This window comes from Mesocricetus auratus, unplaced genomic scaffold, assembly GCF_017639785.1.
Source record: "Mesocricetus auratus isolate SY011 unplaced genomic scaffold, BCM_Maur_2.0 Super-Scaffold_100009, whole genome shotgun sequence".
Lineage (NCBI taxonomy): Eukaryota > Metazoa > Chordata > Mammalia > Rodentia > Cricetidae > Mesocricetus > Mesocricetus auratus.
In genome coordinates this window covers 53,227,650-53,241,401 of record NW_024429193.1, presented here as the reverse complement: position 1 = coordinate 53,241,401, position 13,752 = coordinate 53,227,650, and the positions used below count along the sequence as shown (strand labels likewise).

The 13,752-nt window shown below is 36.5% G+C and overlaps 1 protein-coding gene across 2 annotated transcripts in view; it reads left to right on the top strand.

Annotated features, from left to right (window-relative positions):
* Positions 1 to 13,752, top strand: part of Trim33 (tripartite motif containing 33) — a 75,946-nt gene that overhangs the window by 37,886 nt on the left and 24,308 nt on the right. For both annotated transcript variants that reach the window (XM_040752130.1, XM_040752129.1), the window contains exons 5-10: positions 1,761 to 1,877; positions 5,515 to 5,629; positions 8,296 to 8,442; positions 8,717 to 8,834; positions 12,397 to 12,671; positions 13,407 to 13,571. In XM_040752130.1, the coding sequence (XP_040608064.1) occupies positions 1,761 to 1,877; positions 5,515 to 5,629; positions 8,296 to 8,442; positions 8,717 to 8,834; positions 12,397 to 12,671; positions 13,407 to 13,571 (937 nt within the window). The remainder of the gene's footprint in view (positions 1 to 1,760; positions 1,878 to 5,514; positions 5,630 to 8,295; positions 8,443 to 8,716; positions 8,835 to 12,396; positions 12,672 to 13,406; positions 13,572 to 13,752) is intronic.

Here is a 13,752-nt window from a genome sequence, read left to right as displayed (position 1 = left end):
CGTGTATACTGAAGACAACAGTTCACAGCTCTCCTTCCTGTCGTCTGCCTATATTCCTAAGCCCTTCGGTGATTCTATCTCAGCTAAGGCAGGAGTGGGGTAGTGGGATGGTGGTGTTAATATAGGTGTCCCATTCAGGGCTGACCACTCAGTAGAGACTCATTTTCAGTACTTAGACCAATTTGCTGGGTATTGCAGAGAAAAAGCTTCTCTGGTTAGGGCTGAGAATAGGCCTAATCTATGGATCTGACCATATTTAGAAGGCAGTTAGACAACTTGCTTAGCTTTTGGCCAGATTTACAGTAGGGGACTCAAATTCCATTCTGTGGAGCAGACCTTAAATATGACCTCCAAAGAAGTTGGTTACCCCTGTAACTTTCATGCCAGTATTGCACATACCAATGAGCTCATCTGATTTTGTTGTTTTAGTCTTAACATTGCCTTAATTGACCTCTCATATCACTAAAACATCTGATCTCATAAAAATCAATAGTTTTTAGCTGGTTTGGCAAGTAAGCCAGCAAACGTACCCTGATCTCTTGCCCACACTTCTGTTTGAACTACTCATAATGCTGTTTCTTTTAGGTTTTATGCTGTTTTTATTTTTCTATTTCTGTTGGATGATCTTTCTAGAGTGGCCTGGATTTTCATATTCTGTTTAGAATTCTTCAAGGGCTTCTTATTGCATAGAGAACAAAACAAAGAAATGACATACTATGCCTGGCCCTGGATTTTAAATTAGTTTATTTTAAATTACATTTTTATATTCTAACATTGTATATTCTTTGACCCTGTTGAAAATGCAGTAAGTAATGTACTAAGCATTTCTCTGCTAAGTGCAGAACTTCTCTGTGAAGCTTCCCTAGGTCTTGAAACCATTTTTAGATACTGGATTTTTAGTACAGATTATATCTTACCAGTGTGGTATCAGTGCATATTTGTGCCTGCTTATAACTCTTCTGTGAGTTATGTGAATTTTACACAGAAAGTACACTGAACAACAGAGACAGAAGCATATAAAAATCAATTTGTTGATTTAATGAATAATTTGTAAAATTGCAGTAAAACTATTGTAGTATCCTTTTAGCCAAGGGTTTTGGACTTGAACATTACATCTATATTTCTCGTGTTAAAATTAGAAAATTTAAGGATATATATCAATCAATGTTGGTATTTTTAGAGTAAAATTACATTGACTTTATTTGATAGAATTTCTTTGAAAAGCCTCATAAAACATAGTAGATAGTAAAAAGCAGATGCAAAGTTGAATGTGTATTGTGACTACAGTTGAATTTTTTTATTCAGTTCTATTTTAAAATGCTTAATTAGGTCTGTGGGTATAGATCAATTTTAGAGTACTTGCCTAGCATCTGACTTTGACTAACAGAACTCAGTCACCGAGTAGATAAACACAGACTGATAGCAGCTATTTTGGAACTTATAGTGATTTTGATAGTATTTGTATAGTGTTTTGTATTTTATGATTTAAATTGTATGTACCTTATTCAGATATTTGGATTAAAAAATAGAACCCTCAATTAAAACTCTGATGTAAGTAAGAGTACTTGCTGAGGAAAGTTTTTTTCTTTCATAGTGGCTTTTTCAGACAGATAGTATTGGATTGCCATTAAAAGTTGCTATTGTAGTGACTGACCAGCCGCAAATAGAATTACTTCAACACTCATGTAACTGCTATTTCCCAAATGTTAATTATAAATTATAAATTTTCTGATTTGAATATAGTTTTTGTTTGTTTCAAGGTATCAGTTTTTGGAAGAAGCTTTTCAGAATCAGAAAGGTGCAATTGAAAATCTGTTGGCTAAGCTTCTTGAAAAGAAGAATTATGTTCATTTTGCAGCTACACAAGTGCAGAATAGGTAAGTCTGTTGCATAAAAATAATTTGCTGTAAGGATTGTTAAGGAAGAGTTTATCCAGATTTAATTTATTTTCCTACTACATTAAACATTTTTAATAGTAAAATAAGTTGAGCGTTATGCATTTCTTAATTAAAGTTTACCAAAAACATTAAAACATTTTAGGATACATCTTTAAATTTTTATAATTAATTAATAAGACTTCAATGTATATAAGCTTTGAACTTTGAAAAGCAAGTTAGTATGAAAGATACAAAGAGAATATTGACAGTAGACAAAGGCTTTAGAGGGTAGAAATTTTTGATGTGTAAGCATGATTAGCTAATAACCCAACATCGCAAAGAAAGCTGAGCGAGGCTGTACACCCACCATAATACAGAGCAGTGAGAGTTAGAAACAGGAGCATGACTGGGGCTTGCTGCCCACTAGCCAAGCCCCACGCTCAGTGAAGACCTTCTCCAGGAAATTAGGGTGACAGTGGTAGAGCAGGGCATCCAGCACCTCTCAGCCTTTACATGCTGCTCTCACCTACACGTATGTATGCAAACGCAACACAGCTTACACAAAATCCGCAGTAGTGAACAAATTTATTTTCCTGTGAAACAAGCATTCAAAACTACTGGTGACACCTGCCTTTAATCCCAGCACTTGGGGGCAGAAGCAGGCGGATCTCTGAGTTCAAGGCCACACTGATTTACAAAGTGAGTTCAAGGACAGTGTCCAAAGCTACAGAGAAACCCTGTCACACCCCCCACACACACACACAATGACTTATCTTACTAGCAGCATTATAAGGTGAATCTGCAATACAGATTTTGGCATCCTAAGCACCCAGTATATCATTGCCATAACCATCATCCTGATTATTTTCTAATTATTCTATATCTTTTTTTGTTTCTTTGTGTCTTTCACATCATAGTGGGTCAATCCCTTTCATTTCCCTGTCCCTTCAACATCCCCCCAAATTAAATAAAATATAAGTGAGAAGTAAAAAATGGAAAAATCAATCTTGTCATGGAAGCTGTAGCGTGACACAGTGAGGCATGCAGTAAACCCTTTTGTCCGTATGTCTTTACTTGCAAGTGTTCACTGTAAAGAGTCGTTGGTCAGGGTTGGGATTTAGCTTGCTTAGCAAGTGCAAGGCCCTGGGTTTGGTCCTCAGCTATGGAAAAAAAAGAAGTCATTGGTCTGTTTTGAGGCCTTCACTGGGACTCCTCTTTGATAGCCTGTTGTTGCCCTGTGTCATGGCGATCCTGCAGCTTTGGATCTACAGGGCTAGCTTAGTTATATTTATAAACAAGATAGGCTATTTATAAGGGAAAGTGGTAATACATTCTAAACAGGATAAATTAGTAAGCTTAGGACTTTTGTTACTGGAAAGACATGCTTAGAACTGAAACACTTTAAACCTTTAAATTCCTGAAAGTATGAATAGGATTGTAGCTAATTGTATAGACTCAGTGATATTGAAGCTTTGCCTTGAATATTAAAATCATTAGTTTGTGATGGTAAAATGACATATAAGATGTACAAGTATTAAATATTTGAACAACTAAAAGTGATGGTTCATGTATGATGCAACTTTTCATCTTCAGTGAGACCAAAAGAGGATCCAGGATTGGTACCCAGTATCCATGAGTCTGATGTGTGGGTGCTGGGATCTGAACTTCAGTCTTTAACTCTGCAGCAAAATTCTGTTAATCAGTCTTCTCTGCACAACTCCCCTCCCTATTTTAAAAATTTTATTACATAAAAAAAATACTTTAAGCGGGGTGGTGGTGGTACACTTTTGATCCCAGCACTTGGGACGCAGAGGCATGTGGATCTCTGTGAGTTGGAGACCAGCCTGGTCTATAAGAGCTAGTTTCAGGACAGCCTCCAAAGACAGAGAGAAACCCTGCTTTGAAAAACAATAAAAAAACAAAAACAACAACAAAAAAAGCCAACATATTTTAAAAATACCTATCTCTGTGTGTGTTCTCCTGTTTATCTGTACAAGAACGAATTTGTGCCCACAGAGGCCAGAAGAAGGGATTAGAATCTCTTGAACTGGAGTTAGAGGTGGTTATGAACCTCCAGGTGTAGCTACTGGAAATGAACTCTGCAAGAGTAGCAAGTGCTTTTTGCTTTTTAATCACAGAGTCATCTCCAGCCCACATTATTTTAAAAACTTAGTTTTTAGTGGACTTGTTTATCAGTACAATAAGTCTATCTGAGGCTGTTTCTGCTTCCAGTCTGCTTCATGACTTCTGTATTTTGGTTTAGTTGTTTTCTGTTGGAGGACTGTATGTCATATTACCAATGATTTGTATGTATGTATACGGACACACACACACACTCACTCACTCTTGGGGGAGTTCAAGACAGGCTTTCTCTGTGTAACAGTCCTCTCTCTCTCTCTGTCTCTCTCTGTCTCTCTCTGTCTCTCTCTCTGTCTCTGTCTCTCTCTGTCTCTCTCTGTCTCTGTCTGTCTCTCTGTCTCTCTCTGTCTCTCTCTGTCTCTCTCTGTCTCTCTCTCTCTCTCTCTCTCTCTCTCTCTCACTCTCTCTCACTCTTGGGGGAGTTCAAGACAGGCTTTCTCTGTGTAATAGTCCTGACTGTCCTGGAACTCACGTTGTAGACCAGGATGGCCTCGAACTTGCAGGAACTCACTGCCTGGAAGGAACTTTATTTTTTATTTACTGTTTCCATTTACTTTAGTAAGAACAGAATTAAACAAAATTTGCAGGTAAATAAACAAGCGGTGATATGCAGGAAAAGGAGAAAAATTGCATTATGTTTCTGAGAGTGTGTTTAAATTGTATATGTATTTGGCTAATGAAAGTATACAAAAGCAGAATACATAAAGACTAGATATTATGGTTGGGTATTGACATTTTACTTATTAATGATATTGTTTGCTTTCATTTTATAAATATGAAAGCAATCCAGCACTTAATAGTTGTAACCAGAACTTTAAAATTCAATTGTAATAGGTGAATATATTCATTTATAAAATATGTGGTAGCTATTTTTAAAAATGGATTGTTTCTTAATCTTTGGGGATAAAACACATTCTTAGCAATAAAAGAGGTCCTGGGTTACTGCTAACAGGTGTACTCCCTACCCCTAATGATTTAATATGAATTTTTTTTCTACCTATAGTGTGAAGCAAATTTGAGAGGAAACTATGGAACAATCTTAATTAAACCCACATTTAAAGTGATAAAGTTTGAATTGAAAATAACTGCTTATAAGTTAAATTGCTGTTCTTTCAAAGGGTTGTAACTATTCATTGTGGTATTATTCTTTTGCATTTTTTTTGCAGAAAGCATCTTACATGGAATTTTTAATAAGGATTAGACAATATATGTAGCAAATTTGATTGACAGTATTGTTAGATATTTGTGTATCACATTCATGACATAATAATTTGATAGTGGTCTACAGATGAATAAACTGGCCTTTATGAGCTTAATTTAAATTACTAAATACTGAATTCATTCTTTGTTTGGATCTAAGTGGTTAGGGATGCTGCAACATAAGTTGTACATGTTGACAAATATTTAACTTTAATTGCTTGGAAAAATGCCTTAGTTGGATGATTCAGACACAGGTCAAGTTGATAACCTAATGATATATTTTATTTCTCTTATTCAGGATTAAAGAAGTAAACGAGACGAACAAACGAGTAGAGCAGGAAATTAAAGTGGCCATTTTTACCCTTATCAATGAAATTAATAAGAAAGGAAAATCTCTCTTACAGCAGCTAGAGGTATGGTTAAAGCCAAAATAAAACAAAAACTGCTTCTCTTGCTCTTCAGCTGTTCCCAATGTTTATTGAAAGCTCTTTTAAATGGGTTGGGGGATATTCTTCCTTGCAGCATTTTCCCGAAGATCCAGGATTGGTACTACTGGTAAAGTGAACTTTTTATGTTTAGCTGCTTTGTAGTTAATTTTAATAGCACTTTTATTTTTTTCCCCCTTTTTGGTCCACTTGGAAATCACGGTGATAGTCTTGAACCTATAGCCTATGTCTGTTTCCGAGTGCTGGTATTAATGGCATGTACTGGCGTGCCTGGCATAAAACATCTTTTTTTTTATTTTTTAAAGCCATGTAACTAGCTAGGTAATAGTGACACTGTCTTAGGAACAAATTACTAAAGCATGATGTAAATGAAGACAAAGCAAGCCCTTTGAATTTCTTTTCTTCCTTTATGTAAGAGACTTTCATTTAGCTTCTTTATATAAATGCAGTTGGGCTTATGTTTGAGCCACTTAGTATTTTTGTAATTTGCCAAAAGTGTTCCACATTTGAACTTAATTACTAATTTTATACTATTAGGTCTCTGTGTTTCATATTTTGAGGTTAATATGTAGTTACAAATTTTCTGAGAATCTAGTACAGTTTTGAAATCCAAATTAAGTCCCCCCCCCCCGAATGGGTTTCTCTGTGTAGCCTTGGCTGACCTGGAACTTGCTCTGTAGATCAGACTGGCCAGGAACTCACAGATCTGCCTGCCTCTGCTTCCTGAGTGCTGGGGTTAAAGACACGTACCACTACTGTCTGGCCCCAACTTAATTAAGTTTTAATTAATCTAAATCTTTACTGCCCAAAGTTGATGTGTTCTCAGAAAATCTGAAATGTCCATTGTTTGCGTGTGTGCGTGCGTGTGTGCATGCAAGTTAAGTAAGTGATTATTTAGGCTGAGTTTCTTTATGTGTTCCTGGCTGTCCTGGAACTCACTCTGTGACCAGACTGGCCTGGAACTCACAGAAATCCCCCTTCTAAGTGCTGAGATTAAAGGCATGTGCCATCACTCCCTGTCCAAATGTGAATTTTAAAGAAGTTGAGTTAAAGGATAAACATTAGATTATTTTTAGAGGGTTGTTTGTATTTCATTGATCCATAGACTCCGTTAAAGATATGCATATAAAGAAGTCTTGTGAATAAAATATCTGAATTTTTGTCTTTCAAATACATTTCCCATTGAACAATATTGATATTAAAAATCTTGAACATGTCATTAAAGTTTGGAGTCTCTTCCTTACTATACTTGTAGTCAGTGAGTTTTAACCTTAATAGCTTTTTCCTTTAGAATAACCATATGAATTCAAAGCAGTTAATAGTAGCTATTTTTGATACTTTTTTTTTTTTCCTCTTGGTTTTTCGAGACAGGGTTTCTCTGCAGTTTTGGAGCCTGTCCTGGCACTTGCTCAGTAGAACAGGCTGGCCTCAAACTCACAGAGTTTGCCTCTGTCTCCTGGGTGCTGGGATTAGTTTATGCCACCACTGCCTGGCTATCTTTGATACATTTTAATTTATCATAAATACATTTTACCCATATATCTGAAAGTGGTCATTGCAAATTCATTTCAAGAGCTTTTGAATTTAAAACTACCTCAAGACTAATGTGTATATAAAAATAATTCTGATAAATATTCCATATGCTATTAGCATTTTTTTTGAAACTGTCCTGGAACTCACAGAGATCCACCTCCCTCTGCTCCCCGAGTGCTGAGATTAAAGGCGTGCACCATCACTGCCCAGCAACATGTTAAGTTTTAAAATTGCTATTTCTTGTATAATACTTTTATAAATTGTAAAAGAGAGTTTTCCTAAGCTTTGCTAAGGAATTGAAGTTTTTTTTCCTCTGTGTAGACCTAGAATCCATAGAGTACTTGAAAAAGGTTGTGTGCCACCACAGCCTGGCAGAATTTATGATATCCTAGTGAGGCTATAGCTCAACTTTCTGTCTGTTGAATACTTTCATCCATTTATTTATAATATAAATGAACTTGTTCCCTTTTGAAAAATATTCCTTAGTAATGGAAGTTGTATAATTTGGAGAGAGAAAATGGTTAACAAAGAAGTAGATAGATTATTTTTGGTGAGATATAGGACATTGCCCACCACTTCTTGGGTAGTGGTTTCTTTTGAGCAGTTTATTCTTCTTTGCAGTATTTTCTTGAAACTGGCTTCTCTTTGTGAACCTTGTTATGTAAGTTTAACTAATTGTACTTGTAAACCTATGGAATTTTTGATTTTCTCTTTGTTTTGAGAAATTTTAACCTTGTCCTCAAACTATACTAGAAAGTGGCATTAGTAACTCAGTATTTTCTTTAACCCAGAAAGTATTGCTAAGATTATATAAAAATGATTCTTCAAAAGCAGCTCATTGTGTTGGATTAACTTAAAAGTAGGAAGACACCACTTTACACAGTTATTTGATGAAAGAAAAGCCATGAACTTTTGCTGATGTCCTGAATGAGTGGATTCACTTAGAACAGGAATGGTTAGTCCCACTTTTTGTTACTTCTGATTGTTGATGGACTCACCAAATAATTATAAGCTTCCCTTCCACTATTTTTTGAAGGAAATATAGGTATTTCTATATGTCACCTTTTAAATGCTTCAGTGAAGTTCTTGTTCTATTTCAGAATGTCACAAAAGAAAGACAAATGAAGCTACTGCAGCAGCAGAATGATATCACAGGCCTTTCCCGGCAGGTGAAGCATGTTATGAACTTTACAAACTGGGCCATTGCAAGTGGCAGCAGCACAGCACTACTGTATAGCAAGCGTCTGGTGAGAAACATAGTATTTTTATTTTTACCTAATAGACCTATTATTTACAAGTGTAGAATGTTTGTATTGTAATTATAAGAACCTGTTTTAAGTATAAACATGCATTTTGACTATTGTAACCATCTGTATATAAAGATACAGAGTAGCTCAGCTTGGTGGCATATAACTGTAATTCCAGTCAGCACTTGGGAAATTGAGGCAAGAGAATTGTGAGTTCAAGGCTAGCCTGAACTACATTTAATTTTAAGACTAATGTGAATTTTTTTCCTTGAAGATTACTTTTCAGTTACGTCATATTTTGAAAGCACGATGTGATCCTGTTCCTGCTGCCAATGGAGCAATTCGTTTCCATTGTGATCCTACCTTCTGGGCCAAAAATGTAGTGAATTTAGGTGAGAAATCATTTCATGGATATGATTTAGATTATTAAGTTGAGAAAAGAAGCCATCTAAGCAAATTCTAGATAAAACTTTTAAACTTTGAGATGTGAATGACATAAGAAATGTGCTGTGTTGGAAAAGGAACTTTAGTTGTAGGCTGATTTTTGCTTTTGGAGCTGGACTTGAAGGCTGGCCTCTTGTATGCTGAGTATCCTGTCCACTCTTCAGACATTGTAGAGTGTGGTCCATTTGTAGCCTTTCATTTTCAAAATTAACAGTGATGGTTTCATATAGAGATGATTGTTCTCTGCATGACTCTTAGATGGTTAGTAGTTTATGACAAGAGGTGCAGTGGAGGAAGAAGACTAAAGTGTTCTATAGTCACTTCCCAAGGAGTTCAGACAAAAGGGAAATCTTTACCTTGATAAAGACATAAAGTTGGCTTCTATTGCTCCACATTTTTAGCCTAAAGACCATGGGTGAAAGTAGTGTGGGTAGGCAATAAAAACAAGCAAAGCAAACATAGAAACTTGGGAACTAAAAAGCCAACCAAATGGTACATGTTGCAATTTTAGCTACTAAGGATACTGAGGCAGGAGGATCACTTGAGCCTAGGATTTTAAGGTCAGTGTAGGTGACATAGTAAGATCCTGTCTCTTCAAATAAAATAAAATGGAGCAGAATGACTCAAAATGAAATCTGCCATGCATTGAATTTTTTTCACTTCCAGAGTAATCATTTGAACTGCACTATTTGAAATGAGGCATTCTTTGGGTAACTGAAAGAAAAGAAGATGGTATGAGAACTACAGAATTAGAATAACCAGTTTATTAAAGGGTACAATGAAAAGACAACTAAGAGCACTGACTGCTCTTCCAGGGTTCTTTAGTTCAATTCCCAGCAACCACATGGTGGCTCACAACCATCTACAATTCAATCTGATGTATATGTAATAAATAAATAAATAAATAAATAAATAAATCTTAAAGAAAAAGAAAAGACAACTTCACAGATACCGAGCAAAGCAGATGTCACTGCTGATCCCACTGCCTTCGTCCAGCCTTTCTGCCCAGGGGTCAAAAGCACCAACCATGACACCTCTTGGCCACTTGGTCTCAGACCATGCCAAATAAGAGTAAGAGTCTTCCCCTCCAGCTTATCAGTTGTCTTGTAGCAGACAAGACAACACTCTAGGGCTGGTATCCCAAGGCTATAGGCGGAATGAGTTCTCACAACACTTGTCTCTTTTGTCTAAATAAGATTCTAAACCTAATACAAAATTATATACAATAAGAACAATTATCAGTATTGTCCAGGTAAAAGAAATTGTAGTAACAAAAATGGAACTACAGCCAAGAAAAACAACATCAAGCAAGAAACATACTAAATGTCCTGGCTATAGGTAATTGGCAAATAATAGACTATTCCAATAGCTGTCCTAACCTGAAGAATCTAAGTCATGTACCTAATAACCTCAGCTAAGATATGAAAAGATAGTATTATGACTGTCTAGTCTTCAATCCCATCAAAGACCTTAGAAGGAAAACAATATTACCTGAGTAAGCAGGATGTGCAATCAAGCACCTTGCACTACATGCAAGAAATGACAGAAACAGCTGACTACCTGGACAGTCACCCAAAGTTTCTCTGAAACATTGGGGCAATCTGTAGGCCTAGTATATCTGACAGACCAATTTCAGAAGTAGAAAATTTGAAATACTATCCTACTCTGTCTTGGCAAGACTCACCAGTCTCTTTTTCCTTGTATCCCGCTTGTCCAGATTGGACAACATGCAGTTGAGGCAAGGACAGTTATTTGCCGGACAGGTCAGTTTTACCAAGAAGATAACAAGCTCTGTATGGAGTATCTCTGGTGCCTGCCATTCTCCCCGGAATAGCTCAATGCTGCCATGAGCACTCGTGAATTCTAAATTATTAAAACATTTAAATGCCATATTCTGTAGGTCTTTGAAGTGCTTGAAGATCACCTATCTATGCAGAGTACATCTCTCTGCATCTAGAGAACCTAATTACCATAAGTATTACAAACATGGGTACTGTTCACCTGTAGTTCTTTTTTTTTTTTTTTTCGAGACAGGGTTTCTCTGTCACCTGTAGTTCTTAATAACCTGTATAGCTTAAAGACTATTATTTTACATAATAAAAATAAAGTCTTTAAAAAGATGTAAAGTATGAGGACAATGACCTAGCAATTGTAATAGATAAAATATCTTAGAGATAGAAATGTATAATGCAATATGAGAAAAAATATCCTTAACTTGTATCAGTATACAAAGTATCTTAAGCAGAAGCAGAAACATACATATAGTATGACAAAAATAATTTTACATATGAATCAGTATACTAAGAATCTATGCCAATATAAATTTTCTAAAACTAATAATTGCTAAAATAGTTTTCAAGTAGATACTATCTCTAGCTTATCAGTTGTCAAGTAGCAGACAAGACCATGCCCTACGCCTTAAGGGCTGTTACCCCAAGGCTATAGGCAGAATGAGTTCCCACAACAAGAAAACACTCATTTTTGACCTTCGAGGCAGTATCAGAAAATCACTATCATCTGACTCACTAGCCACGAATTTGTGTGTGAGTGTGTGTTCTACATTTTCAAAAAGTTTAAAAAATTATTGACTGTAGCAGATTTTTTTTTTGTGGCCTGCCAACATCTACCTTAAATCATGCCTTTTTAGAACTTAGCCTCTAGTCTCAGAAAGCAATGTCTGTTTAAAAAGGTAAAGAAATGACTGCTTTAAGGGCATAAATGGCTTAAAGCATTCAGAATTTCCATAGAAAATTATTTGCTTAGCAGGGTTTTATATTACTTTTAACATTGGCATTTGGAAACCAGATCAGAAGATGGAGAGATTGCTCAGTGGTTAAGAGCACTGACTGTCCTTTCAGAGGACACAGGTTTGATTCCAGGCTCCCACATGGTAGCTCGCTGTCTGTAACTCCAGTTCCAAGGAATCTGACACCCTCTTCTGGTGTACAGACATATTCAATCAAAACACTCATATAAAAAAAGAAGAAGAAAGCATATAGAATCAGTATAGCAACCACCATGAGTATCCTGGAGTCTTTGTCATGGAAGAATTGATTCAGACTGACTGGATCCTTCCTCTAATAATGTCTCTTTCAGTCTCCAGCCAGCTAGCCTGGGTTATGCAGCAGCAAAAGACACCGTGCCTCAAACTAGCTGGAAAGGTGAGGACTGACGTCCAAAGGTTGTCCTCTGACCTCTACATGTGCACTGTTGTGCTTGTGCACAACCATCCACACACAAGAATGCACATGCACACACATATGTCACACCCACACAGGTGTAAGAACAGACAGTGTATATTCAATAATGAGCTTATTTTGGGGAGGGTTCGAGGGGCTTTGGAAGCTATTTAGTTTCTAACTAACCATCTTTAGACCTAGCGCTTATCTGTGCTTTGCTGTTGGATGCTCTGAGGTGGTAATTGTCAGGAGGTGGAAAAGATATTGATTCATCTTTAAAGTGGGCAATATAGTTAATTATTTGTAAATTCTTATTTTTTTAAACCCTCAGGTAATCTAGTAATAGAGAGTAAGCCATCTTCCGGTTATACTCCTAATGTTGTAGTTGGGCAAGTTCCTCCAGGTACAAACCACATTAGTAAAACCCCTGGACAGATTAACTTAGCACAGCTTCGACTCCAGCACATGCAGCAACAAGTGTATGCACAAAAACATCAGCAGTTACAACAAATGAGAATGCAGCAACCGCCAGCTCCTATACCAACAACATCAACAACAACACAGCAGCATCCGAGACAAACAGCCCCACAGATGTTGCAACAACAGGTAAGCATTGTGTCCCTCCGTTATTGATAGAAATTAAAAAGATCATAGAACTACACTTCATTTTGTGTATCTGAATTATACATTCAGTTACTAGATGGAGTTCAAAGTTCAGAGATGGGAAACTTTAAAGATTATAGGTGTTACATAAGGACATGGGAAGCGGCGACATTTTTGCCCCTATATATTGTACACTCCCTCCCACACACATACAAAATTGTGAGTCAAAGAACCAGATTGTTTCTATGATCTGTTGTATTCTTTAGGTATTTGCTCAAATTATTCTTATCTTTGTTCTTTACTACTTCACAAGCAATAGTGTTACTTTCATAATTGAGATGAATTAATTTTCCCTCCCTCCCTCCCTCCCTCCCTCCCTCCCTCCCTCCCTCCCTTAGGGTAGATAAATTTTGGAGTGACCAACTTTTTATAGTAATTACTGGTCCTATAAATGTTGAGGTTGGAAAAGAATATACTGCGTGTTCTATTTATACTATTCTGGCCTAATTGAATTGCTTTACTTTAACATTTTATGATTGAAAAATAAATTTGTAGATATATATGTACTAGGTGTGGTGGTGCACACCTTTAATCCCAGTGCCTGGAAGGTAGAGACAGGTGAATCTCTGAGCCTGGTCTCCTGAGCGAATCTAGGGCAACCAGAACTACACAGAGAAACTCTGCCTTGAAAAGAAACCAAAAAAAGAAAATATGAATTGCATTTTCTGCTTTTTATAGCCTCCAAGATTGATCAGTGTGCAAACAATGCAAAGAGGCAACATGAACTGTGGAGCATTTCAAGCCCATCAGATGAGACTGGCTCAGAATGCTGCCAGAATACCAGGGATACCCAGGCACAGCGGCCCTCAGTATTCCATGATGCAGCCACACCTTCAAAGACAAGTATGCCTAGAGTTACATTTGTAAGAATCATACACTTTTAAAACTAAAAGACATTATTTTTCATAATTAGTGATTGGTGTTGGTCTTTGATACTTCTGATAATTTGTTTTATATCTGTTTGTCCCAGAAAAATATACATACACATGAAAATTTGTCTTCTTTAAGCTTATCACATGCTATC